Source organism: Zonotrichia leucophrys, chromosome 5 (genome assembly GCF_028769735.1).
Source record: "Zonotrichia leucophrys gambelii isolate GWCS_2022_RI chromosome 5, RI_Zleu_2.0, whole genome shotgun sequence".
NCBI lineage: Eukaryota > Metazoa > Chordata > Aves > Passeriformes > Passerellidae > Zonotrichia > Zonotrichia leucophrys.
In genome coordinates this window covers 48,991,770-49,019,307 of record NC_088175.1, presented here as the reverse complement: position 1 = coordinate 49,019,307, position 27,538 = coordinate 48,991,770, and the positions used below count along the sequence as shown (strand labels likewise).

The 27,538-nt window shown below is 52.4% G+C and overlaps 2 protein-coding genes and 3 pseudogenes across 2 annotated transcripts; 4 read left to right on the top strand and 1 right to left on the bottom strand.

The window, feature by feature from the left end:
• Window positions 1–1,221: 1,221 nt before the first annotated feature.
• LOC135448715 (mas-related G-protein coupled receptor member D-like) lies at window positions 1,222–6,365 on the bottom strand (annotated as a pseudogene).
• A 2,113-nt stretch (window positions 6,366–8,478) lies between these two features.
• Window positions 8,479–10,570, top strand: LOC135449010 (mas-related G-protein coupled receptor member H-like). The gene has a single exon (XM_064715438.1). It carries the CDS (start codon window positions 8,497–8,499, stop codon window positions 9,412–9,414), a length of 918 nt encoding a protein of 305 aa, XP_064571508.1. The 5' UTR covers window positions 8,479–8,496; the 3' UTR covers window positions 9,415–10,570.
• Window positions 10,571–12,987: 2,417 nt separating this feature from the next.
• On the top strand, window positions 12,988–16,793 carry LOC135448714 (mas-related G-protein coupled receptor member H-like; annotated as a pseudogene).
• A 1,264-nt stretch (window positions 16,794–18,057) lies between these two features.
• Window positions 18,058–19,344, top strand: LOC135448576 (mas-related G-protein coupled receptor member A1-like). The gene has a single exon (XM_064714729.1). It carries the CDS (start codon window positions 18,058–18,060, stop codon window positions 19,033–19,035), a length of 978 nt encoding a protein of 325 aa, XP_064570799.1. The 3' UTR covers window positions 19,036–19,344.
• Window positions 19,345–24,133: 4,789 nt separating this feature from the next.
• Window positions 24,134–25,076, top strand: LOC135448713 (mas-related G-protein coupled receptor member H-like; annotated as a pseudogene).
• Window positions 25,077–27,538: the final 2,462 nt, after the last annotated feature.

The following is a 27,538-nucleotide window of genomic DNA, read 5'->3' as shown; positions in this document are numbered from 1 at the left end:
AGGGAGGTTTGACATCGTAGCAAAGCCAGCAGGATTCGGTTAGGTTAGGGTTGGATTCGTTCAGGGATATAAAGGTAGCTTCTAACATACGAAAGATTGGGTCTGAGCCCGACCTGGCTGCACGGTCTGTCTGAAAGACTTCCGCATGGCCGGTTGGGACTTTGCTAACTCTAGTGGGTAGGGTTTTAGGGTAGGTTGCGTTTTTCCTTTCGGCACGCTTTTAATCACTTTGTTTGGTCCGACCGCTCGGCCGTTGCACCGTAAGCGGGGATGCAAAATTGACCGCTCCCTATGAGGGCACAGGGCACGAGGGTCTCCTGCCCCCCTGGGGGTCGCCGTGGCTGGGCCGCTGCATCGGGGTGTCTTCCCGCAGCTCCTACAGATCCCTCTCGGGCGTGCCCGGAGCAAGGATGCTGCCAGGGAAAGCTGTGCCGGCTGGGGACAGCTCACTGAGTTGCTGCCTTTCCCCAGAAGCCTGGGCTAACGCGGTCGTCCCGCCACCCCTGTTTAAATAGAATCCGCCCTGCCCCATCAAAAAGCATGCGGCTTATTTGCGTAATATCAAAAGTGAACAGATCATTATTGTTAGAAAGGTCGTCCACAAACGTGGGTACTACAGCTGAATTGACTCCTCTTTCTGAAATCGCTTTGGCTTCCCTTAGGTTAACTGGGGTATATGTCCCCCGTTGGTTTCCCTGCGCTCCGGCAACCCCCACCGGGAAAGCGTTCATGGGGGCTGCCGGCGCTCGGTCCCTACAAGCTGTCTTTGTTTTTCCCCAATCGGTGAGTTTGTGTTGAGACCGTTTCCCGATATTGTTTAAAGCTTTATCCGGTTTCGCTCGAAACCGTATTAATTCTGCTCTCTCGGTTTCCGAGTCCCAGCCGGGCTCGGTCAGCTCTCCGGAGCTGTCTGAGCAGCTGTTATTTGACTCTGAGGCGGAAGCTGAACGCTCTCCGTGCCGTTTTGTGCGGCTCCGACCCCGCTCCTCCCTTCGGGGGTGGTGCCGTTCCCTCCCCCTGGGCTCCCCCCGCCTGCTGCTGGGGAACGTCCTTGCCCTATAAGGACCTAATTTGAATAGAGTGCTCTGATTGGTCCCACGCTCTACCGCGGGGGCCGCCCCTTCTCCCCTCTCGCCCGTGCATGCGTTGTCAAGCAGACTGACTGCATCTCCGCCCCCCGCCTCTTCCCTTCCGCCCTTGCCAAGCGGTTCGGCGCGACCTTTAAACGCAAACGGCGGCGGCGAGTCCCGCCGACAATCTGGCCGCACTCCGCGCCCCCTCTGCCTGTCCCCGGCAGAAGAACTGCGCGTGCCGCTCTGCCTCCCGCGCTGGGCTGGCGGCCGGCGGGTAAGGGACGCATAGAGAAACCGCGGATTTTTCGGAAGGTTCCGCGGGGGGGCTGGGACCCGGCGGGCTCCGCGAGAGGGTGGGGGGGTCCCCTGGGGGCTCCGGGGGGTCCCCTGGGGGCTCTGGGGGGTCTGGGCTCAGGCTCGGGAAGGGGTGGAATGCTCCCAGCCCCGGCATATTCCCGCATTCAATCCGATCGCTCTCAGACACTGTGTGCGTCGCGGCCCCCGCCCCCCGCTTTACTGCAAGAAATAAACGTATATGTGCGACTTTCCACGTCTCCTGTTCTTCTAATGCCTTGCGTAGGGCCTCTTCTCCTTTCCCCCACGCTTTGAGGCTTTTACCACTGCCTGAGGACTTAGTATCCTCCGCTAAGGCGGCAGTCCGCTTCTCCCACACTTCCGAATATAATATATTTACCGGACGTTCGATCGTCCTGAGCTCTAGGAGCCTTGCAATAGCAAGATTAGAATTCCTGAGCTCACACTTAATTTTACATTCTATCCTAAACTGTGCATGCATATCTGATACGACCTTTGCATAGGATTCCATGTTCCTTGCTGGTCCGGGACGTCTCCCTCGCTGCAGTCGGGACCCGCCGCTGCAGCCGCTGCTTCCTGTCCAGGCGAATTCCCGTTCCCCGGGCGCTGATCGGCTTCCCGGGTTTTCGGCACCAGAATGTTGCCTTCTGATACAAGGCAGGCGGCCTGGTTTCAGGAAACAGCACGGCGACCCCCTTCCCCGGGGTCGCTCGGGCCTAAGAAACACGCGGACACCAATATGGTGGAGGATCAAAGGCCTTTATTCTCTCTTCCCGTGGGGTTTTATAGTCTAGGGGGCTTCTACGTCAGGTGGGGGTCTGTCTTTACCATCTATGGTTAGTAGGGATGGAAAGTTACCTGGGCAAGTGGAAAGTTACCGGAATCCGGTTTAGGGGGCTACATTCCTATGTTAATTTTCTTATCTAAGGGGGCAGGGGCCCTGTCTTCCCGTAACATCACGAGATCTTCCAAACGCCAGGCCCTATCTGCTACAGACACCAGGTAGGGCTACAGAGCTGGGGAGGGACAGCAACATTCCTTTATCCTTTCAGTGGGAATTTGTTACATTCCTCAATTCCAGAATTGGATCCTTCTGAGGAAAGTGCAGGGTCGATGGTGAACTCCACTGAACTCCTTTGCCTGTATCTAGAATGTACATGGAATATGGAAATTCCCATCACCAGATGTTTGGACCATTGGATTGCACAGAAATTAGGGGGTTATGCTGCTCTTCTGTAGAATGGGGCCATCCATCCTCTGGTTCCCCAGCATCAGTGTCCAGGGAAGCTCTTGAGCACCTCCATCCTGAACCTGGCCACCCTCAGGAGGAGCTGCACAGCCACTCTGCACAGCAGCTCCAGCCACAGTCCAGCCTGTCCTGATCTTTGTCATTCTGTAACCACCCCTCAATCAGATTTGGATTCATGGTTTTTGTTTCTTTCCACTGTGGTAGTCCAAGCCCCAGAATTTGTTGAATAAACAAAATCCCAGCTTCACTGCAGAGCCTGTCCCTGTTAAACAGTGTCCAAAAAGGCTCATTTCCTTCTTTTATCCCATTCTAAAGCCTCTGGCTGCTCTGGGAGCAGGGCAGGTCCCTGTCTCATACCAGAGCCTTTCCTAAAGCACATGCCTGCAATGCTTGGGATGATGTTGGCAGTGCCAAGAGCTCCTGATTGCTGCTGGGAGAGACCTGGGCAGCAGCCACATCTCTTGCTCAGGGCGAAGTTGTCCCTCCTTTTCCCACTGCCTTAAATCCAGGGTAAACCAATGTGCCACTGCTTCTGGAAAGGGAAGTGAGAGCGAAAGCTGTGGGTGGTGAGTCAGGCTTTGGAGACACATGTGAGGTTAAACAGCTAAGGAGCATTTATTAACAGATGTGTTAATAATTAACAGAAGAGACTTTGACATCTGAGAGGGTTTTTCTCTCCCTGACTCCTGTTTTCCTGCCCACTGGACACCAGAAACTTTCCATGGTGCAACCTCTTGTCCAGGGAAGAACAACTCAGCCAGGGGGTTTCTCCCAAGGCAAGTGCAGAAGGATCATGATCCTCCAATGTACTTTTTCTGCTTCCAAGCACATGTCTTGTCTCCAGTGTGATCCAATCCACTCCCTACCTGAGCTTCCTTTCAAAAGAGCAAGACTTCAAAGCAAAAGCTTTCCTGGCTGTCCCTGCCCATGGGACAGAAGAAGGAGAGATGGAATGAGATGATCTCTACTGTTCCTTCCAACCTGTCCTGGGTGACTTTATGAGCTGAATTGTGTCCCCATTCATCTGTTTAGCCCAGAAATAGGTTTTGCACATTTCACACTGGTTCTTGAGCAAAGAGGGGGAGAGCAGATGCAGCAGTTTGTTTTCAGAAGCTGCGCTCACTCCTCCCCATTCCTGCTCCCAGACCGTGCTGTCTGCAGCACAGACATGCAGCACAGAGCTCTCCTTTGCTTTCAGGTTTTTTCAGCTGGCTGAGGCAGAGAAGTTCCCTGGACTGTGGTTTTCCTTTGGCTTGGAACTGTTCAAACCTGCTCTGGACTGAAATCCCAGAAGAGCACCAGGAGCTCACACCTGTGGCCCACCGGGGCCTGGGACGCAGCATTTTCCAGCACCAGAGGGACTGATAAGGGACTGAGTGAGCCAAACTACACTCCACAACAAGGACTGTCTGAATTTGCCAACTCTTCAGAACAGCAAGAGATTTTATTGTTTCATATTGTTTTCATTTCTTATGCTTGTGAATACTTTGCTTGTTAAATAAACAGTTTTTTCCACTTTTCTCGAAGGAAATCTTTTCCTGAACCAGCTGGGGAGGGGCTGCTCGAATTTGTTTTCGAGAGACACCACGTTCAGAGGCTTACTCCCATAATTACCCTAAACTAGGACACAACCGAAACAATTGATGATTCCTGGTTCATCAATGACAGGAATCATTGATGACATCCAGCATCTAGAACACGCAGGAGTTCCCTTGCTGCACACAGCACCAGCCTGAAAGAGCTCAAGGAGCATTTGGACAATGCTCTCAGGCACAGGCTGGGATTGTTGGCATGTCCTGTGCAGGGCCAGGAGTTCAAATCCAAGATCCTTGGAGGTGACTTCAAACACTGGGTTATTTATCGTTCTATATTTTGATGAATCTGTTTCATGAATATTCTACCTGATGATGACTCCCCTGTATTATCCCTATGCCCTGGCTCTGGCACAAAAGCCTCCAAAGCCCTCTGGAAGGCAACACTACCAGACGGGGTGAATTCCTTTGCACAGCTCCCAGCCAGGAAGTCAATCAGAGGGAGGGCACTGCTCTGGGCACAGGTGAGCAGGAGAGAGGGGCTGGGGGCAAAGACAGAGAAGGCAAACGCCCTCAGCAAGAGCCAGTGCCCAAAATCAGCAGGGAAGAAGGGGAAGGAGATGACAGGAGCAGCAGGAGCAGGGCACAGAGCTTCCCTGGCAGCTGTTTCCATGAGCAGCACAGGAGCCTGGCCAGCAGGGCCAGAGCAGAACAGGTCAGGGTGAGCACTGAGAAGGGGCAGCTCAGCACCAAGGCCATGGGCACCAAAGGGCAGCAATGGAGGGTGGCAGTGAGCAGGAAGGAGAGCAGCCAGAGCAGGGCACACAGGAGCACCGGGAAGCACTGGGAGCAGGGGCAGGGCCAGCAGGACACGGGAGGACAAACAGAGCTGTGACAGCACTGAGGGCTGTCAGAGAGGAGACAGCAGCAGTGAAAGCCAAGAGGATGGGGACCTTCAGCCCAGCTGTCACACCCCACGAGCCCAGCTGGTGGCAGAAGCTCTCTGGGACAGAAAATATCCCCAGGCTGATGGTGATGGAGAGCAGGAAGGTGGAGCCAGCCATGGCCAGGCTGAGCACACAGCGGGTGATGGGGTTCCTGTGGATGCAGAAGCTGAGGAGCCAGAGCACAGCCCCATTCCCACCATCCCACACAGGCACAGCAGCAGCAGCAGCAGCAGCAGCAGCAGCAGGACAGGCACTTTGCTCCACTGCCTGCTGTCACACTGGCTCCAGTTGTCGTGGCTCTCCTCATTCCAGCTCCCCTGGGATGCCTTCCCACCGGGCTGGCTCCAGCAGGCAGGGATGGCTCCCTCCGTGGCAGGGGACAAAGTGCTCATGGTGACACCTCTGCTGCTTCTCCTGCCCTCACACAGCTGCAGGGGTGGCAAACAGACACACCAGAGCAACGCTGCTGTCCCCCAAACGTGGCTTTTCCCATCTTTTCCCACCCACAGCTTCCATGTGGAGCAGCACAGGGAGGGGTGAGGGACAGGACAGATGGCAAGGAGGAAGTTGGAGCCTGGTCCTGTGTGCCTGGCACAAAAGCCAGGGAGATACCTCCCTCCTGGCTGTGGACAGCACACAGCTGGAGCAGGAAAACAATTGGAGAAGGAGAGGATTGCCCATGGAGATATGAAAGAGCAAATGCCTTTGGGATGGATCTGAGCTGGACTCTCAGGTGTCAGTTGATATCACTGAGCTGCTGGATACCCCTCAACAGGACACTTGTTTCAATATTCCCTCCCTTTTCCCACAGTGTTTATAGCCCTTAATTCCCTACAGACCTCAGTTCTGCCCCCAAAATCAATAACCAGGTTCCACCCAATGAGGGGGCCCTGATCAAGGTGGAAGAGAAGAGTCTGACCTGGTTTCCTCTGGCAGCCTGGAGAACTTGCCCGCAGTGCACTGCCCTCAGCTGCCAGGCTCCAGCTGCTGTCCCTGGGCCGGGATCTGCAGGAGGTTCCCTGGAATGGTCCCTTGGGAAAGGGGAGCGCAGCCCGCGGGCTGAGCCCGAGCAGCGTCCGGCGCGGGCTCTGTCCCAGCTCCTGCCACAGCCCCTGCTCTCCGTGCTGCCTCGTGTTCTCCAGGGCTCTCACACACAGGCAGCTGCCTCAGAGCCTGCCACGGGCTCAGGGCTCTGCTCCTCAGCTGCTCTTCACTCTGCCCGGGAAATGAGCAACGGGAGAGAGCCTCAGCAACCACACCTGTGCCCAAAGCACTTGGGCTCCATCTCAGCTGCATCTTTTACTTCAGAGCAACTCCAATCCCAAAGTCTTGTCTTTTGAACAGCCTGGACTTGCCCCTGCTCATTCCTGAGGTGGATCCTTAGGACCCTGAACTACAATTGTCCTGTTAAACTTTCCTTTCTGGTTCAAGTCTAGTTTTCCCATGTGTGTACCACAATTTCTGCTATACTTCACCTTCAGCACACAGTTTGCCAGAGGACCCATGTAATAACGAATTCTCTGTGTGCGCTGCAGAACTGGCACACAGTAGAGGGATGATTTAGGATGTCAGCAATGGCATTTCTTCAGAGAAGAGGCAAATCCATGCTGCTCTTTTGGCTTTAATCCTTAGAAAGTTGCAGGATTCCTCTGAGTCATCCTCTACACTGCCTTGGCACTCAGACAGCAGCCTACAGTGAATTCCAAGCAAGTCCTAGAAAGCTGAGGTGAGATGATTCCTACCCAGGCTGACATGTGCCTCAGGGATCTGGGATGCTCCTCCTGGAAACTGCAGGCCCTGGGACCAGAACTGTTACCTCACTTCCTCCTGACACCGTGTTTGTGTCCCCAGCTATGCAATCTCACATCCCCTCACCAGCCCAATCCTTTCAAGGGCAAACACTTCATGATCCAGGAGCTGATGGGGCTCCAGGAGAGGTGGAGAGGGACTTTGGACAAGGGCATGGAGTGACAGGACAAGGGGGAATGGCTTCCCACTGACAGAGGGTGGGGTCAAATTGGATATTGGGAAGAAATCCTTCCCTGTGAGGGCGCTGACGTTGTGGCACAGGTTGCCCAGAGAGGCTATGGCTGTCCCTGCATCTCTGACAGTCGACAAGGCCAGGCTGGATGGGGTTTGGAGCAATCTGGGATAGTGGAAGTTATCACTGCTGGCAAAGGGACAGTCTGGGATCAGGTGTCACAAATGACCCCAAGTGTTCCCAGGACTGAGGAGGAGCAGGAGCAGCTCTGGTGAAGGGCTGGCAGGGAGTTCACAGCACCCTGGTCCCTGATAGCTTTCACTGCATCATCAAGGGGATTGGCAGTAATTAGGGTGGGCTCCAAGTGCTGATAGCCTGGCTGCAAGCAACTGAGTGCTGTCCTTCCCTTGGGCTCCTCTGTAAGCCTGGGGGAGAATGTCAAAAATGGGAATTCTTGCCTCAGTTTTGCTTCTTTGGGCACCGGGGCAGTTTTGGCAATGGTTCTGGACGTCTTCCCAAAATGGGAGCAGTTTCTGACAAGCAGCCAGACTCTTCACCAGCACTGCCAGCACTGCCAGCAGCATTCCAGCGCCACCAGTACCACCAGCATCCCTCTGCTACTGGAGGGACAATGACCTCTCAGGGAAGAGAAAGGAGGAATGGTAGAGAGAAGGCAGTTGGAGTATGGAACATTCTGCAGGGAAGGAGTGTTTCTAATCAGAAGAAAATGAGGAGCCATTTGCAAAGTTCTTCATGTGGACTTTTGACAAAAGCCAATTCCTTTTTGGCCAAGAAAAAAAAAAAATCAAGATAAATAACTCTGAGGGAGTGGAGCTCTGACGTAGCTGAAATTGTAAAACAACTTCCACCTGCCCTATGACCCCACTGAGCCTTGGGGAGCAACACCATATTAGGGAACGGAGAAGAGCCAGAGGGGCAGGAATGGGGAGCTCCTGGTGATCTGGGCACTTTCTCCTTCATGTCCCTGACCTGCCAGGAGCCACTTTAGGATCCCAAAGGAGCAAGAGGGACCAGGAAGCGCCGCCGATCTGCACAGAGCCCTTTGCCTGCTGCTGCCCCACAGGGAACAGGTCAGTGGAATGTTTGCCTTCCTCCCTACCCCACCTTCCTCTCCTGCAGCAGCTGCTCTGTTCCTGACACCCTCTCCAGGTGACTGCAGGGCCCTCCCAGCTCCCCTTCCTCTGCCCTGAGCTTTCCTTTCACATCCCCTGCAGAACAGCCCAACCCTCCCACCTCACTCCTCCCCACTGAATCCTTCCCACTGCAGGGAGCTGCTGAGGAGCTGCATGGTCCATCCCTGGATTCTCCAAGCACTGACTGCCCATCCACTCTGACCACAGCCAGGGGCCACATCCCACGGCCTGCCCAGCGTCCGTCCATGGAGGTGACCACCGTGTCCCCATCTCCTGCCTCACCCACTGAAGGAGATGATCTGTGTGAGACAGATGCCACCAGCGTGGCCATACACAGTGTGACCCTGCTCATCTGCCTCTGTGGGCTGGCTGGGAACGGGGCTGTGCTCTGGCTCCTTGGCTCCCGCTGTTTGTCCAGGAACAGCACCATCCTTTACATTCTCATGCTGACTCTTCTGGACTTCCTCTTCCTCCTCATTTTGTTGCCCTCCCCTCTGCTCTTCCTGCTGGGGAATGTGTCCTGCTCTATCATCATGCCCTTGCAGTATGTGTGGTTTCTTGTCAGGGTGCCACTGGTGTCACACACCTTTTGTCTGTACACACTGACATGCATCAGCATCCTGAGGTGCCGCTCCATCCACTGCCCGCTCTGGCTCTGCTGCCGCCGTCCCCAACACCTGTCATGGGTGGTGCTTGCCCTGCTCATCACTTTCATCACTGTCTTTGCCACCATGATTTCTCTGTGTTTTGTCCAGCTATCTGAGCACTGCTGGGTGTCTCTCATCTCTGTGCATGCCTTCAACCTTCTCCTCTGTGCTCCCATCGTGCTCATTTCCAGCACAATCTTCTTCATTAAGGTCAAGCCTGGCTCCCATCAGCAGCAACCCAAGAGACTCAACATTGTTATCTGCCTCATTGTGCTCTTCACTCTGCCCCTCAGCCTCTGGAATTTACTGCAGTACCTTGGCTACACCATTGTGTCCTCCCAGGTTGTTTTCCTGCTCGCCTGCATCCACAGCACCATCAAACCCTTCATCTACTTCCTGGTGGGGAGGTGCTGGAGGCCCTGCTCTGTGGGATCCCTCCGGCTCTCCCTCCAGAGGGTCTTTGAGGAGACAGACACTGCCCACAGCCATGATCCCACCATGGACACAGTGCTCTGAGCTTGTTGAATCTTCCCGCTGCACTACTGAAGGACTCTGGGACTGTGGCTGAGGGACTGCTTAATTCACCTGATGAATAAATATCTAAAGTGTCACCCTCCCTGTGCTGGTGCATCACCCAACCCCTTTCCAATGAGAGCAATGGCGGATTTGTCTTTACAAACATGCTGTGGGTCTGCTGGTAGATACAACTAGCACTGGGAGATAAAAGAAACAATGGGAAGAATTCCGCTGATTGATGAATGGAAGAAGATATTTCCATTTACAAAGAAACTTTAGGTATGCTGATAAATGAAATTAGACATCGAAAGGTGAAAGAAAGGATGGGGAAGAAATACCCCTATATTGTGTAAGAATTAAAAATTGAAAGGGTGGTTTAACATTAGAGCGAAATCTTTAGTATCAGGTGTATTAGGGAGTCTGTATGTCTCAAGTACCTGAGCCAGTGGGGAAAGAGAGAAGGGAAATGCGGCCAGGAAATTAGAATAAAAAGGGAGGCTGTGCCCTCCAAAAATTTGAGAGATCCCAGGGGAATGCCTCATAGCCTCTACCTTTACTCAAATAAAGTCAAAGGACTCCTCAGTCTCCTGTTTGTACATAAACCTCTGATGTTTGTGGATTAATTTTCCTAAAATCAGGCTGCACTGGGATCTCAGAAAGGCTCCTTAGGCCTCAGCCTTGAGGAGCAGCCCCTGGGCTCAGCTCCTGTGGCGCTGATCAGAAACACCCTCTGCTCCCAGCAACTGCTGCTGTCCAACCACCTCCTGGGCTGCTATCAACAGCCTTGCAAATTCTTGTACTGCCCTGGATGCCACAGCATCCCTGCTCTGCCACTGTCCCAGGAAGCTGCCGGCCCCAAGTGTGGCCAGGCTGAACCATTGCTGTGAGTGGCGCCCATGCCTTGGGGCCCTGTGAGCAGCGGCCCCAAAGGAGAGCCTTGGAGCTCTGCTGGGCCCAGCAGCGCTGAGCAGAAGCTCCCTGGCACTGGGGCCTCTCCCAGCTGGGATCTCTCCCGGCTGCTGCCGTGGGCTGATCCCCAAACGTCCACGGCTCCTGGGCCCATCCCCCCAGGGCTCCAGGCCCAGCCCTTGGCCCAGGGAGGAGATGCAAAGGGATCCGCAGGGAGCATTTCACTGCCTGCCAGGGCAATTGCTCACAGGCACCTTGCACTCACTCTGCCTACCTGGCTGGCTGTGTGCACACACGTCTGCATCTGCTCTGGCAAATGTGGCAGAACTGCTGCTCTCTCAGCTGTGTTAGTGCATGAGACATCTGACTGGGACAGGCCTGCAAGGAACTGTAAGACATATGTTAAATGCTGTTAAGTGATATTCCTCTGTTGAATGGCTAAGTTTATGTTGCAACTGAAGTACTATTATGTTGGAGTGCTGTAAATCTTTTAGGTTCTTTTCCCTTTTTCCCTTACCCTCCTTTTTATCCCTACCTCATGTCCTTTTATCACACGCCTTTGAACAGACACACAAACACACACAAAGGCATAGAACTTTGGTGTGCTGTTGCTTATTATTAAACATTTTTACTGATTTTACTGGTTTTTACTCATTTCATTGCTGGTGGTTTTGTGCCTTCAGAAATTCTTCCTCTGCCCTGGCTTTGGCCTCTCCCTCAGCAGGCTGGGATGGTGCAGCTCCAAGGGGAGGAGCAGTCCATGCTCCTCAGCACAGCCACCCCCTTCCAGGAGCAGGGTGACATCTGTGTTTGTTACCATTGTCTCCACGAGGCACCAAACCTCTTCCTGTGTCTTCTTTGAGGTCTCTGAGCTGGGGCTGTTCAGCCTGGAGAAGGGAAGGCTTCAGGGAGACCTTAGAGCCCCTTCCAGGGCCTAAAGAGGCTCCAAGAACTGGAGAGGCACCTTGGACAAAGGCCTGAAGTGACAGGACAAGGCAGAATGGCTTCCCATTGCCAGAGAACAGGGTTAGAGGGAACATTGGGAAGAAATTCTTCCCTGTGAGGGTGGAGAGGCCCTGGCACAGGTTCCCAGAGATGCTCTGGCCTCCCCATCCCTGGAGGTGTTTCAGGCCAGGCTGGATGGGGTTTGAAGCAGCCTGGTCTAGTAGAAGGTGTCCCTGCTTGCAAAGGGTGAGATCAGGAAAAAACAACCACAAGTATTCCCAAGGCTGAGAGGGAGGAGGATGAGCTCTGGTGAAGGGCTGGAAGGGGCACCCCAGCACCCCAACATCTGGTCTCCAATAACTTTTATTGCATCATCAGGAGTACTGTCAGTAATAAATGTGGGCTCTGATGCTGATAACCTGCTGCAAGCCTGTCATGGTTTGGCACTGGCCAAACGCCAGGCACCCATGAAAGCCGTTCACTCACCTTCTCCTGCTCTCAGCTCGGCAGAGGAGAGGCAAACAAAAATTAACAAAGGGCTCATGAGTTGAGATGGGGACTGGGAGAAAAAACACTCCAAGAACAGAAAAAAAAGTTTCAAGTGTAATGGTGTTAAGATACTTTTTTTAAAAGAGAGGAATGAGGTACTCTCACTAAGATAGCAACCACAGGACACCTAATTCTTTCAAAGAAAAAGAATTTATTGCTCCCTTATCAGAAGAAATGAACTTCTTCCTGCCTCACTCAGTCCTGAAGATGCCATCAGGATTATGAGGGAGAAGTTGACGATGACCAGACAGAGTCCTTTGTTCGATTGGAATTTATGCACCATGTATGAGATGTATGAATATGCAACAGGGTATTGCTTTTAAGGGTTAATCCTCTGTTAATGTGTGTCCTCTTTCGTACTCATTTTGCCCAGAAAGTGGCACCTGAGCTGTCTGTAACTCTTTGTTTTTATTGTCCTGTATTTCGCTAAATCCTAATTGTCCACATTTTTATTACTCTATTTATATTACTATTTTATAACCATTTTATTACTATTAAACTGTTAACATTTTAAAAACAAGTGATTGGTGCTTTTTACAGAGATGCTGGAAGAACTGCTCCATGTGTTCCTCAGGAAATTTCTCCAGAAGGTCTTTTGGGGGCTAGAAGAAAACACTGCCAGCAGCAATGATTCCACCAGGGAATGATTTCAGTGATTCCATAGCAGTCTGAGCCTGTTGATCCCTTCCGCTGCACTGATGAAGCACCCTAGGGCATTGAGTCTCAAGGGTTTCCTTGAGTCACCTGATTAATAAATATCCACAGGGTCACTCTCCCACCTCAATTCCTGCAGGAGATGGCAGCTGGGCATTGCCAAGGTCCATGTGGGAGGGATGCTCTGCACAGAGGACATTGGAGCATGGCTTTCCCTCCTCTCTTACACCTCCTACAACACTTAAAACCCGCTTTCCTGAAAGGGATCCTTCCCAACACTGCTGTGACCCCAGAATTCCCCCTGGCACCCGGTTCCTGCATCCCACTGAGGTCTGCTATCAATAAACAACACCGTGAACCCTGAGCTGCCTTTGCCCCCTCTGCCAGCGCTTCTCGGCTTCCTCTGGCTGCTGCTGCCAGCCGGGAATGGGGCTGGAGGGAGGGGACACGGCCATGGCTTGTGCTCCCTGCAGCAACCATGATCCCCAGTGCCAGAGCTGGGCTGGCACAGACACGATGGCCCAGGGGCTCAGCATTCCCCACCCCGAGTGCTCTGTGAGTGTCACAGCAGAGATGTCCCTGCTCCCGGGGGCAGCGGGGCTGGTGGGCAGGGGGGGAAGCGTCCCCGGGGGTCTGGGCGTGTCGGCGGGAGCAGGAGGTGCCAGGAAGGATCTGGATGGTGCTGATCCCAAATGTCCTGTTTGGAGAGCAGCAGAGCTGCTCATTTTCCTAGGACCCATTCCCAGACAGCCACCTCCTTCTCCAAGTCTTTTCCTGACCTGGAGGATCATTCAGAGGAGTCTGTGATGGTTGCATTCAATGAGTGCTGAGATATTAAAGGTGACCTTCCCTTGAACTTTTCCTTTCGTCATGTGCTCTTGCTTCTTGTTACAGAACTTGCCCCAAAACCACTGCAGGCCTCCAATTCTGTTTCTGCACTGGCTCCAGGCACAATTACCATCCTGTGTGATCCTAAGGAGCACATTGGAGCCAGGCTTTCCTCCTCCCTCCTGGGTCCTAGAACCCTATGGCCAGGAGGAGCAGGGACACTGCCAGGGGTCCCTATTGGAGCAGGGCAGGATCAGGGCTGTTGGGTGGAAAAGGAGGCCCCGGGGATGGTCTGGGGTGATGCAGGCAGTTTTGGAGGGGTCAGGAGGGGCTCAGAGAAGGTTGGAGGGGGTCTGGATGTCGACAATCCCAAATCTCCCCACTGGAGGAGAGCAGAGCCTGACAGGCCACACTCAGAGTGGGGAAACGGCTCCATCTGGGAAACCTGTGGGATGTGATAGGATGGGGTGAGAATGGAGTGGGGTGGGGATGGGGAGCAGGGATGAGAATGGGATCGGGATAGGCGGAGGAAGCAGCTCAACTGTGCTTCCTCAGCCCAGAGCATGTTTTTGCAATGATCTCAGAGCCCTTCCCAAAACAGGAGTTGTTTCGGAGAAGCACCCAGCTGCCTCACCCACACTGACAGTACTGGCAGCATTCTGGTGCAACCAGCACCACCAGCATCCCTCTGCTGCTGGAGGGACAATGACCCCTCAGGGAAGAGTAATGAGGAATGGTAGAAACCTATCTAGAGAGGGAAGGCAATTGGAGAATGGGACACTCTGCAGGGAAAGAGTATTTCTCATCAGGACAGAAAGAGGAGCCGATCACAAAAATCTTCATGTAGAGCTTCTGACAAAAGCCAATTCCGGTGTTGGAAAAAAAATTACCACAAAAAAAAAAGGAAAAAAAAAAAACCACACCCAACAGAAATAACTGAGAGGAACTCAATTGCTGAAGTAGGCAAAGTTGCAATTTTCGATTCCCCCACTCCCCCCATGACTCCACCAAGCCCTGGGAAACAACACCAGGACAGGGCACAGAGAGGAGCCAGAGGGATGGGAATGGGGAGCTCCTGGTGACCTGGGCACTTTCTCCTTCATGTCCCTGACCTGCCAGGAGCCGCTTCAGGACATGGATCCCAAAGGAGCAAGAGGGACCAGGAAGTGCCGCTGATCTGCACAGAGCCCTTTGCCTGCTGCTGCCCCACAGGGAACAGGTCAGTGGAATGTTTGCCTTCCTCCCTACCCCACCTTCCTCTCCTGCAGCAGCTGCTCTGTTCCTGACACCCTCTCTCGGTGACTGCAGGGCCCTCCCCAGCTCCTCTCTCTCCTCCTGTGCCTCCCGTCTGTATCCTAACACTGAAAGGGGCCAGAACAAACGTTCTAACACAATGCAAAGCATGAGGAAGCAGGAATTCTTGACCTGCACAGGACACAGAGGGATCTCTCCTTGTATTGTGTGTATGGTGAGACTTTACAACAGCATATTAATCCATTACAACCACATGTAGGCATTAACAGTTATTCTTATCTAATACACAGACACTATTTTCCTAGAACTTATTTCCATGCATCCAACTCCTCCTGCAAGTCCTTTTATGGTCCTTTTAGGTTCATTCAGAGGGGTCCCTCTGGTGGTCATATTCAATGCATGCTGTCATATTAAAAGTGCCCTTGCCTTGAACTTTTCCTCTGGCCGTGCTTCCTGTTCCAGAATTTGCCCCAAAATCACTGCAGGGCTCCTTATCTGTTTCTGCACTGGTTCCTGCTATGTTTGCCATCCTGTGTGCCAGCCTTTACATCCTGTCAGAAAAAAACAGCCACTTTTTAAAATTTAAATTGTCAATAAACCTTAATAAAAATGCAACAAAAGAACTAAAGAAGGAGAAGCAGGCCTGGGAGCTTCCCTCATGGCTGCCCACCACGTGGCTGGCTGATCTTCAAGATGGATGCTTCACCTTTGATACCCTGGGGGTTGCATCAGCTAAACCTGGCCCCTCCCAAAGTCTGTCAGTCAGCCCTTCTTTGTGTTTATTGCTGGAGCCTGCTTTCCTGCAGCTTGACTGGAGGGTCAGGTGTTCTCATGCTGCACCTCTTCCCCCCCAGCAACAAGCTTTTGTACACCCTTTCTTTCTTTTGTACACCCCTTCTTTCTACCTGATCTAGATGACTCAGGATCTCTGATGGCAACAATACAGAGGGGAGAGAAGGGGACTATGGGGAGAACAGGGGACATCTAAACAACAGACTGCAATAACATAATTATACATCAATAAAGCTTCTCTTAATATTCACACAGTATTCATCCCTTAACTGTGAGAGACAATCATCCCATTATTTATCTATAACACATTGTTCCAAATTTTGGCTACTTTGCTTTTGAAGAACTTCAGAAGAACTGAAAATGTTTATTCTCTATGTTATTTATCAGCCGCCTGCTGACCAGCCCAACCCTCCCACTTCCCTCTCCCACCCCACAATTTCCACCCCCCACCTCCCCTGCACATCTCCCACCTCCCCAGTCCTCCTCCCCACTGAATCCTTCCCACTGCAGGGAGCTGCTGAGGAGCCACATGGTCCATCCCTGGATTCTCCAAGCACTGACTGCCCACCCACTCTGACCACAGCCAGGGCCACATCCCACTGCCTGCCTCGCATTCATCCAAGGGGATGAGCATCGTGTCTCCCCCCCACCATCTCACCCACTGAAGGGCATGATCTGTATGAGACAGATGTCACCAGCGTGGCAGCACACAGTGTGACACTGCTCATCTGCCTCTCTGGGCTGGCTGGGAACGGGGCTGTGCTCTGCGTCCTCGGGTTCTGCATCCACAGGGACACCATGAAACCCATCACTGCCTACATCCTTGACCTGGCATCATCAACTTCCTCTTCCTCATCTTCATGGTCCCCTCCACTCTGCTCTTCCTGCAGGAGGATTTCTCCTGCTCCTCCATCATGTCCCCAGCATCCATACGCTTCCTTTTCCTCCTCTTCCAGATGTTCCACAGCGTAGGGCTGTACCGGCTGACGGCCATCAGCATCGAAACTGGCAGGTCCATGCTCTGCCCACCTGGGCTCTTCTGCCACCTTCCCCAGGGCCTCTCATGGGTGGTGGTCAGTGTCGTGCTCTGGGCCCTTTCCATCACTGCCATCGCTGCCATTTCTGCGGTGAATTCCCTGTGCCAGTCACAGGAACACAAGCTCTGCTGCCGCGGGGCTCTCATCTCCCTGTACATCCTCAACTTCCTCGTCTTTGCTCCATCCATGGTCACTGCCAGCACAATCCTCTTCATTCACTTCAAGGGTAGCTCCCAGCAGCAGCAATCCAAGAGCCTTGACATCATTGTCTTCCTGGCTGTGCTCCTCACTCTCCCCCTCAGTCTCTGGAATTTCCTGCAGCAGCTGCTCTGTTCCTGCCACCCTCTCCCGGTGACCGCAGGGCCCTCCCAGCTCCTCTCTCTTCTCCTGTGCATCCCGTCTGTAACCTAATACTGAAATGGGCCAGAACAAATTTTCTAACACAATGCAAAGCATAAGGAAGCAGGAATTCTTGACCTGCACAGGACACAGAGGGATCTCTCCTTGTATTGTGTGTATGGTGAGACTTTACAACAGGGTATTGATCCATTACAACCACAAGGAAGCATTGAAAAATCTTTCTTATCTAATACATAAACACCATTTACCTAGAACTCATTTCCATGCATCCACCTCCTCCTACAGGTCCTTCTATGATCCTGGAGGTTTATTAAGCAGAGTCTCTCTGGTGGTCATATTAAATTAATTCTGCCATATTTAAGGTGCCCTTGCCATGAGCTTTTCCTCTGGCCATGCACTGTTGTTTCTTGTTCCAGAATTTGCCCCCAAACCAGTGCAGGCCTCCTTATCTGTTTCTGCACTGGTTCCTGCCATGTTTGTCATCCTGTGTGCCAGCCTTTACATCCTGTGAGAATTTTAAACTTTTTAAAATTTTAAATGGTTAATAAACCTTAACAAAAAATGCGACAAAAGGACTAAATAAGGAGAAACAGGCCTGGGAGCTTCCCTCATGGCTGCCCACCACGTGGCTGGCTGATCTTCAAGATGGATGCTTCACCTTTGATAACCCTATGGGTTGCATCAGCTAAACCTGGCCCCTCCCAAAGTCTGTCAGTCAGCCCTTCTTTGTGTTTATTGCTGAAGTCTGCTTTCCTGCAGCTTGACTGGAGGGTCAGGTGTTCTCATGCTGCACCTCTTCCCCCCCAGCAACAAGCTTTTGTACACCCCTTCTTTCTACCTGTCCTAGATGACTCTGGATCTCTGATGGCAACAGTGCAGAGGGGGAGAAGGGGACTATGGGGAGAACAGGGGACATCTAAACAACAGACTGCAATAACATACATCAATAAAGCTTCTCTTAATATTCACACAGTATTCATCCCTGAACTGTGAGAGGAATCATCCCATTATCTATCTATTACACATCCTTTAAAATTTTGGCCATTTTGCTTTTGAAAAACTTCAGAAGAACTGAAAATGTTCATTCTCAAGTTATTTATCAGCCCCCTGCTAACCAGCCCGACCCTCCCACCTCCCTCTCCCACCCCACAATTTCAACTGCCCTCCTCCCCAGTCCTCTTCCACCCACATCCTTCCCACTGCAGGGCGCTGCTGAGTAGCCACATGGTCCATTCCTGGATTCTCCAAGCACTGACTGCCCATCCACTCTGATCACAGCCAGGGCCTCATCCCACTGCCTGCCCAGTGTCCATCCATGGAGGTGAGCACTTTGTCCCCTCTTTTCATCTCACCGACTGACACACCTGCTCAGTGTGAGATCAATGTCTCCAACATGGCCATAGACTTTATGATGCTGCTCGTTGGCCTCTGTGGGCTGGCTGGGAATGGAGTTGTTCTCTGGCTCGTGCATGTTAATGCCATCACCCACTTCATCTCCAAACAGGCCAACGTTGACTTCCTCTTCCTCATCTTCATGTTGCCCTCCACACTGCTTTTCCTTGTGGAGGAGGTTTCCTGCTCTGCTATAATGCCCCTGATGTATTTGAGCTTGCTTTTCCAGCTGTCGCTGTTCACCTACATTATAGGGTTGTACCGGCTGACATTCATCAGCATTCAGAGATGCAGATCCATCCTCTGCCTGGTATTCTGTGGTTGCCAACTGTCCGAACACTTGTTGTGGGTGTTGATGACTCCCCTGTTCTGGGTCCTCCTCTTCATTTCCTTTGCTGTCAATCCCACGGTGACTTCCCTGTGCCAGTCACACGAGCAGGAGCAATGCCAGGTGGCTGTCACCTCCATGTACGCCCTCAACCTTTTTCTATTTGCTGTACCCATGGTCATTTCCAGCACAATCCTCTTCATTCATCTCAAGCCTAGCTCCCAGCAGCAGCCCCACAAGAGGCTTGACATTGTTGTCTTCCTCGTTGCACTCGTCAGTCTGCCCCTCAGTCTCTGGTTTCTTCTGCAGCAGCTCGGTTACACAGTTGTGTCCTCCCAGGCACTTTTCCTACTTGGCTGCATCAACAGCAGGATCAAACCCTTCATCTGCTTCCTGGTGGGGAACTGGAAGAGAGACTACTCCATGGGGAGCTGCTGGAGACACTACTCCATGGGGAGCTGCAGGAGGTACTTCTCCATGCAGTCCCTAAGGGAGGCGATCCACAGTGTCTTTGAGGAGCCAGAAGAAAACACTGCCTGTGGAGGTGATCCTGTTGTGAACACGGTTATCTGAGCCTATTGATCCCTTCCACTGCACTGCTAAGTGACCCTGAAACTGTGGCCTAGAGATTCCTTGAGTCTCCTGATCAATAAATACACACAGGATCACCCTCCCTGTGCTGCTGCATCCCCAGCCCCTTTCCAGGCTGCTCTGGGCTCTGATCCGTGCTTGGGAGGCCTCAGCCTTGAGGAGCAGCCCCTGGGCTCAGCTCCTGTGGCGCTGATCAGAAACACCCTCTGCTCCCAGCAACTGCTGCTGTCCAACCACCTCCTGGGCTTTCATCAACAGCCTTGGAAATTCTTGTACTGCCCTGGATGCCGCAGCATCCCTGTTCTGCCACTGTCCCAGGAAGCTGCCGGCCCCAAGTGTGGCCAGGCTGAACCATTGCTGTGAGTGGCACCCATGCCTTGGGGCCCTGTGAGCAGCGGCCCCAAAGGAGAGCCTTGGAGCTCTGCTGGGCCCAGCAGCGCTGAGCAGAAGCTCCCTGGCACTGGGGCCTCTCCCAGCTGGGATCTCTCCCGGCTGCTGCCCTGGGCTGATCCCTGAACGCCCACGGCTCCTGGGCCCATCCCCCCAGGGCTCCAGGCCCAGCCCTTGGCCCAGGGAGGAGATGCAAAGGGATCCGCAGGGAGCATTTCACTGCCTGCCAGGGCAATTGCTCACAGGCACCTTGCACTCACTCTGCCTACCTGGCTGGCTGTGTGCACACACGTCTGCATCTGCTCTGGCAAATGTGGCAGAAATGCTGCTCTCTCAGCTGTGGTAGTACCTGAGACATCTCACTGGGACAGGCCTTCATGGAACTATCAGGTATAAATAGGGTTAAATGCTGCTAAGTGATATTCTTCTGCTGAATTGCTAAGCTTAAAGTGTAACTGAAGTGGAGTTAAGTTGGAGTGTTGTAAAGCTTTTAAGTCATTTTCCTTTTAATCCTTACCCAGGCTATCCTTTTGTCACATGCCCTTGAACACACACAAACACACAAATAGAGATACCACATTGGTTTGCTTAATATTAAACCTGGTGTTTACTGATTTCCTTGCTGGTGGTTTTGTGCCTTCAGAAATTCTTCCTATGCCCTGGCTTTGGCCTCTCCCTCAGCAGGCTGGGATGGTGAAGCTCCAAGGGGAGGAGCAGTCCGTGCTCATCAGCACAGCCACCCCCTTCCAGGAGCAAGGTGACATCTGTGTTTGTCACCATTGTCTCCACGGGGCATCAACCCCTCCCTGTGGCTTCTCTGAGGTCTCTGAGCTGGGGCTGTTCAGCCTGGAGAAGGGAAGGCTTCAGGGAGACCTTAGAGCCTCTTCCAGGGCCTAAAGAGGCTCCAAGAACTGGAGAGGCGCGTTGGACAAAGGCCTGAAGTGACAGGACAAGGCGGCATGGCTTCCCACTGCCAGAGAACAGGGTTAGGGGGAATATTGGGAAGAAATTCCTCCCTGTCAGGGTGGAGAGTCCCTGGCACAGGTTTCCAGAGATGCTCTGGCCTCCCCATCCCTGGAGGTGTTCCAGGCCAGGCTGGATGGGGTTTGAAGCAGCCCAGTCTAGTGGAAGGTGTCCCTGCTTGCAAAGGGTGAGATCAGGGAAAAATAACCACAAGTATTCCCAAGGCTGAGGGGGAGGAGGAGGATGAGCTCTGGTGAAGGGCTGCAAGGGGCACCCCAGCACCCCAACATCTGGTCTCCATTAGCTTTTATTGCATCATCAGGGGTACTGTCAGTAATAAATGTGGGCTCTGATTTGGATATCCTGCTGCAAGCCTGTCGTGGTTTGGCACTGGCCAAACGCCAGGCACCCACGAAAGTCGTTCACTCACCTTCCCCTGCTCTCAGCTGGGCTGAGGAGAGGGAAACAAAAATTAACAAAGGGCTCATGAGTTGAGATGAGGACTGGGAGAAAAAACATTCCAAGAATAGAAAAATTTGTTCAAATTTAATGGTATTAAGTAAATTTATTTTAAACAGATTCAGAGGACAATAATGAGAAGTAATATAAAACTTTAAACCACCCTTTTTTCCCCAGCCTCTCCCTCCTACCCACAAACACTGCAGGGATACAGGGTGAGGGGGTTCTTCACCAGCACTGGAGTACTGCCAGTAAAAAACTATTTTCCTGGGAAAAACACAGGTTATCCAATAAACAAAGAGAGACTGCACGTTCTGATAGGAATTAAACAACACATCAATACCACGACGTAAGAAATTTGGAGCACTTTGGGGAGCATCTATAAAAAATCTTGGATATTATAAGGCATAAAAATGCCTGAAAATTGATGTTTCTTTGGATGTATCTATGGCAAATAAATTTCCAATGTGTTCACAATTTTGACGGAAAATTGTTGTTAGTCCAACACACTTATTTGGTTAGACGTAAAATGTCTTGATTTCAGAGCGGACACAGCCATGGTTTGTGCTCCCTGGAGCAACCATGATCCCCAGTGCCCAGAGCTGGGCTGGCTCAGACACGATGGCCCAGTAATGAGCCTTAATCTGGTTTTATCAGGAGCAGAGCATTAGCCAGGGAGCTCCTTCCCCAGAGGGAGAGAGCGCCATAGGCTGCTTGCTCAGACCAAGGCTGCAGAGTCAAACCCCTAGCAAGTTTGTGATATATTCAGCTCTCATACTGATTAGCCAGCTCTTAGATTTCAGCTTGCTGCTAGGAAGTTTGCCCTGTGGCTTGGGGCTCCAGCAGACTGAGAAAGAGGAGAAGGAGCCGATGCTGAGTGATTCCACAGCGATGTCTTTATTAAGGGTGCTGTGAAGGGTTTCAGCTCGTCTTCTTCAAGGTTAGTAGGGTACAGTATGCTACTTTTATAGACTTGGCAGGCTTCCAAGCCTGACCAATGGCATAAGGTTGGAAGGATCATAAGTGACCAATAGGTAAGGGTTACAAGATTTTTCCTTAAAAGGTTATAGATTCTGGGTCGGGGGGACAGGAACTTCTTTGCTGTGTCAGGATTCCTACTGTTACATTCTCCAGGGTGCCTTTGCTAGGCCTGTGGGGTTTACTGCAGGCCAGGCGCTCAGCATTCACCACCCCGAGTGCTCTGTGAGTGTCACAGCAGAGATCTCCCCTGAGATATCCAATTTTTATTTTGTGAGCCAGGTGCAAAGGTGTCTCTCCCTTCAGAAATTCTTCCTCACCACTGCCTTCAGCTGCTCCCTCAGCAGGCTCAGGTGGTGCAGTAGCAAGGAGAGGAGGAGGCCGTGATCCTCAGCACAGCCACCCCCTTCCAGGAGCAGGGTGACACCTGTGTTTGTCACCATGGCCTCCACGGGGCATCACCCCCCTCCCTGGGGCTTCCCTGAGGCCACCAGCCCCACCACACCCCACACCTTCTCTCCAGCCCCACCACACCCCACACCTTCCCACCACATCTTCCCAGCAGCTCCATCATGTCCCACCCCTCCCACACCACCCTCCCATCCCACTCCCCATGCAGCCCACCCACCTCCCGTCCTTCCCATCCCTCCCAGCCCCGGGCCTCAGGCTCCACTCCCTCCCCACGGGCTGCTCACCCCAGCCTGCCCCGGAAGGCTTTGGGGCCGTCTTTCTCTTGGAGATGCCCCTGCCCAGCTCCATCCCTGCTCTCCAGCCCCCCAACCTCCTTTGCACACAAACAAGAGGCACTACAGGGATGGCTCCACTGCTGTTCATTGGGCTGCAGAAGCATGGAATTGCCAGGAGGAGCAGAAACACTGCTGGGGCTCCTGAGTGGGGCAGGAGAGGAGCGGGGCTGTATGGAGGGGAAGGCAGCCTGGGCGGAATTTCTAGAGGATGTCAGAGGGGGCATGATGCCTTAGGATTTTAGCCTTTCCATTTTTCATATCCTGTACTGCATTAGTGCATAACTCAACTCAATGGAAAGTGTTAGTTAACTCTCTGCACATTTTGGTCAGACAAAACAATCCCTCTAGGCCTGCAATTCAAGGACACTATACTGCCTGAGGTCCAGAAAAGTATAGACAAAAATGAATTGTGGGGCCAACTGGGGTTAAATAACTTCATTACCTGAAGCTGTAACTGGAGGATTAACCCCTGATTTGTAAATGGACCAAACTTATATCTGTCTGAAAAACTCATGACCATTGTCCATTTTGGGTACAGCCCCTCTTGGAGGCTTGGAGAGCCCAAGGTGAAGCTTTTGAAGGCCTTTCATCAATGCCTCCTTTTATTCTCTTCACCTGCTCTGGCCTCTGTTCCAGGGAGCCAGCCCAAGGCATCAGGCAGACAGGGGCTGGAGGGGGCAGGAGGGCTCTGGGTGCCACCAATCCCAAATCTCCCACTGGACAGCAGCAGAGCCCAACAGGCCACACCTGCAGCCAGGGAGTGGCCAGGGACTGGGAACCCATCAGGATGGCATGGCATGGCACGGCATGGCATGGATCTGGAGTGACACCAAAATCAGTCAGAATGAAGTTCATAACACCATCCAATGGAGTTACCAGGGGAAGTGTTGGGCAGCAGGACACACAGAAGGATATCTCCTTATTTCTGTATGTGTTGTGAGACTTTACAACATCGTTTTTATTCATTAGAAACATGCATATACATTAAAAATTTTTTCTTGTCTAGTACATAAACACTATTTTCCTAGAACTCATTTCCATGCACCCACTTTCTACTGGGAGTACTTTTATGATCCTGGAGGTTCATTCAGAGGGGCTTCTGGTGGTTGTTTTCCCTGAGTGCTGAGATATAAAAGTGACCTTGCCTTGAAATTTCCTCTGGCCATGCAGTGTTGCTTCTTGTTAGAGAACTTGCCCTAAAAATACTGCGGACCTCCTTACCTGTTTTTGCAATGGCTCCAGCCACGTTTATCACCTGGGGTCCACATCTTTACATCTTTTCATCTATTTGCCCAATTATTCTATAAGCAACTTCAAAAGAGTTGAAAATGTTCTCTATCATTTATCAATGCCCTGCAAACCAGCCCAACCCTCCAACCTCCCACTCCCACCCTACCATTCCCACTGCCCTCCTCCCCTGCACATCTCACTCCTCCCCACTGAATCCTTCCCACTGCAGGGAGCTGCTGAGGAGCCACATGGTCCATCCCTGGATTCTCCAAGCACTGACTGCCCATCCACTCTGACCACAGCCAGGGCCACATCCCACTGCCTGCCCAGCGTCCATCCATGGAGGTGACCACCGTGTCCCCATCTCCTGCCTCACCCACTGAAGGAGATGATCTGTGTGTGACAGATGTCACCAGAGTGGCCATACACAGTGTGACACTGCTCATCTGCCTCTGTGGGCTGGCTGGGAACAGGGCTGTCCTCTGCCTCCTCAGCCTGAAAATCCCCAACTCTGCCATCTTTGACCTGGATGTCATTGAATTCTTCTTCCTCCTCTTTGGAGTCCCCTCTGCCCCCCTCTTCCTGGTGGAGGATGTGTCCTGCTCTCCTATCCTGCCCCTGCTGTACCTAAATTTCCTTTTCCAGTTCTCAGTGGTCTCCTGCTGCTGGGTGCTGCTCAGGCTGATGCCTGGGAGCATTTTGGATCTTATAGACAACCTCTTCTGACACTGCTGCCGCTGTGACCTTTCCGAGCGCCTGGTATGGGTGGCAGACAGTGTCCAGTACTGGGTCTTCCTTGCTCTCTTCACTGTCACTCCTGCAGTGACATTTCTCTGCCCATCACACAAGCAGGAGCTCTGTTGGGGAACTCTAATCTCCATGTACACCATCATCCTGCTCCTCTTTGCTTCACCCCTGGTCATTTCTCACACAAGCGATTTCATAAATGCAAAGTGGGGCTCCCAGTAGCAGCAATGCAAGAGGCGCGACATCCTTATCTTCATCACTGTGCTCCTCACTCTCCTCAGCATCAGCAATTTCCTGCTGACGCTTGGATACATCAATGTGTCCTCAGAGGTTTTTTTCCTGCTCACCTACATGCACAACAGCATCAAACCCTTCTTCTACTTCTTGGCAGGAAGGTGCAGGTGGCCCTGCTCCATGGAGTCCCTCCGGCTCTCCCTCCAGAGGGTCTTTGAGGAGCCGAAAGAAAAATCTGACCACAAAAATGATCCTGCCATGGACACGGGGGTCTGAGCCTGTTGATCTCTTCCACTCCTCTGCTGAAGGACACAAGGAAAGTGGCTGAGAGATTAATTGGGTCACCTGATGAATTAATATCCACCGGATCACCCTCCCTATGGTGCTGTATTTCTGTAGGAGAATGAGCATTGCCTTGGATGATTTTTGTGGGATGCTCTGCAGGGAGCACATGGGAGCATGGCTTTCCTCCTCCCTCCTGGATCCACATGGCTCCAAGCAGTGCAGCTGGGCTCAGTGCTGTTCCCCAGCTCTATTCCCCATGCAATGACTCTCATGGCCTCGGCCCCAGGGAATGAACTCCATCTCCTTTGGCTCAGCAGATGACTTCCATGGTGTTTTCAGGGAGCTCTTGCCTGCAAAGCATGGGACACCTTAATCCCTGGGGACACACCCAGCACAGGGTGGCAGTGATTTCCCAAATCCCTGCAGGGCTGGTGCCTCTGGATGGCAAGAGATGGGTTGGGATCACAGGAAGCATCCTTCCCCTTCTGTCCACCAGAGCCAGCCCTGCATTCCCAGCAGATGGGAAGGGACACCAGGTAGGGCTGCAGAGCCAGGGAGGGACAGCAACATTCCCTTATCCTTTCCGTGGGAATGTCTCACATTCTTGAAGTCTTGAATTGAATCCTTCTGAGTAAAGTGTAAGGTCCATGGTGAACTCCACTAAATGCCTTTACCTGGATTCAGAAGGTACATGGAATATGGAAATTCCCATCACCAGATGCCTGGACCATTGAATTGCACAGAGATTAGGGGGTTATGCTGCTCTTCTGCAGAATAGGGCCATCCATCCTCTGGTTCCCCAGCATCAGTGTCCAGGGAAGCCCTTGAGCACCTCCATCCTGAACCTGGCCACCCTCAGGAGGAGCTGCACAGCAGCTCCAGCCACAGTCCAGCCTCTCCTGATCTTTGTCATTCTGTAGCCACCCCTCAATCAGATTTGCATTCATGGTTTTTGCTTCTTTCCCCTGTGGCAGTCCCGGAATTTGCTAAGCAAACAATATCAAGGCTTCACCGCAGAGCCTGTCCCTGTTAAACAGTGTCCAAAATGGTTCATTTCCTTCTTTTATCCCACTCTAAAGCCTCTGGCTACTCTGGGAGCAAGGCAGGTCCCTGTCTCATACCAGAGCCCTTCCTAAGGCACGTGCCTGCAATGCTTGGGATGATGTTGGCAGTGCCAAGAGCTCCTGATTCCTCCTGGGAGAGACCTGGGCAGCAGCCACATCTCTTGCTCAGGGGGAAGTTGTCCCTCCTTTTCCCACTGCCTTAAATCCAGGGGAAACCAACGTGCCACTGCTTCTGGAAAGGGAAGTGAGAGTGAAAGCCGTGTGTGGTGAGTCGGGCTTTGGAGACACATGTGAGGTTAAACACCTAAAGAGCATTTATGCAAAAAGTTGTTAATAATTAACAGAAGAGGGAGACTTTCACATCTGAGTGGGTTTTTCTCTCCCTGTCTTCCATTATCCTGTCCATTGGAAAGCAGAAACTTTCCATGGTGCAACCTCTTGTCCATGGAAGAACAACTCAGCCAGGGGATTCCTCCCAAAGCAAGTGCAGGAGGATCATGATCCTCCAATGAACTTTTTCTACTTCCCAGTACCTTCCTTGTCTTCTGCGTCACCCAGGCCACTCCATCCCTGAGCTTCCTTTCCAGGGCAAAGATTTCAAAGCAAAAGTTTTCATGGGGGTCAGCAACCTGCAGTGAATTCCAAGATGATTCCTCTCAAGGCTGACATGTGCCTCATGGATCTGGGATGCTCCTCCTGGAAATTGCCGTGTGTGTGATGGCCCTGGGACCAGAACTGTCACCTCTCTTCCTGCTGACACCGTGTTTTGTGTCCCCAGCTATAGAATCTCACATCCCCTCACCAGCCCAGTCCTTTCAAGGGCAAACACTTCATGATCCAGGAGCTGATGGGGCTCCAGGACAGTTGGAGAGGGACTTTGGACAAGGGCATGGAGTGACAGGACAAGGCAGAATGGCTTCCCACTGACAGAGGGTGGGGTCAGATTGGATATTGGGAAGTAATCCTTTTCTGTGAGGGTGCAGAGGCCCTGCCGTACATTGCCCAGAGAGGCTGTGGCTGCCCCTGGATCCCTCGAAGTGTCCAATCCCAGACTGACATGGGTTTGGAGCAACGTGGGATAGTGGAAGGTGTCCCTGCTTGCAAAGGGACAGTCTGGAATCAGACAACCACAAAAACAACCCCAAGTGTTCCCAGGACTGAGGAGGAGCAGGAGCAGCTCTGGTGAAGGGCTGGCTGGGAGTTCACAGCACCCTGGTCCCTGATAGATTTCACTGCATCATCAAGGGGATGGGCAGTAATTAGGGTGGCCTCCAAGTGCTGATAGCCTGGCTGAAAGCAACTGAGTGCTGTCCTTCCCTTGGGCTGTGTGAGCCTGCATTGGAATGACAGGAATGGGAATCCATGGCCCAGGGGTGATCCCATGAGCCC

Bases quoted from the DNA above. Each gene is read 5' to 3' on its own strand.
- LOC135449010 (XM_064715438.1), top strand. From the start codon at position 8,497: ATGGAGGTGACCACCGTGTCCCCATCTCCTGCCTCACCCACTGAAGGA.
- LOC135448576 (XM_064714729.1), top strand. From the start codon at position 18,058: ATGGAGGTGAGCACTTTGTCCCCTCTTTTCATCTCACCGACTGACACA.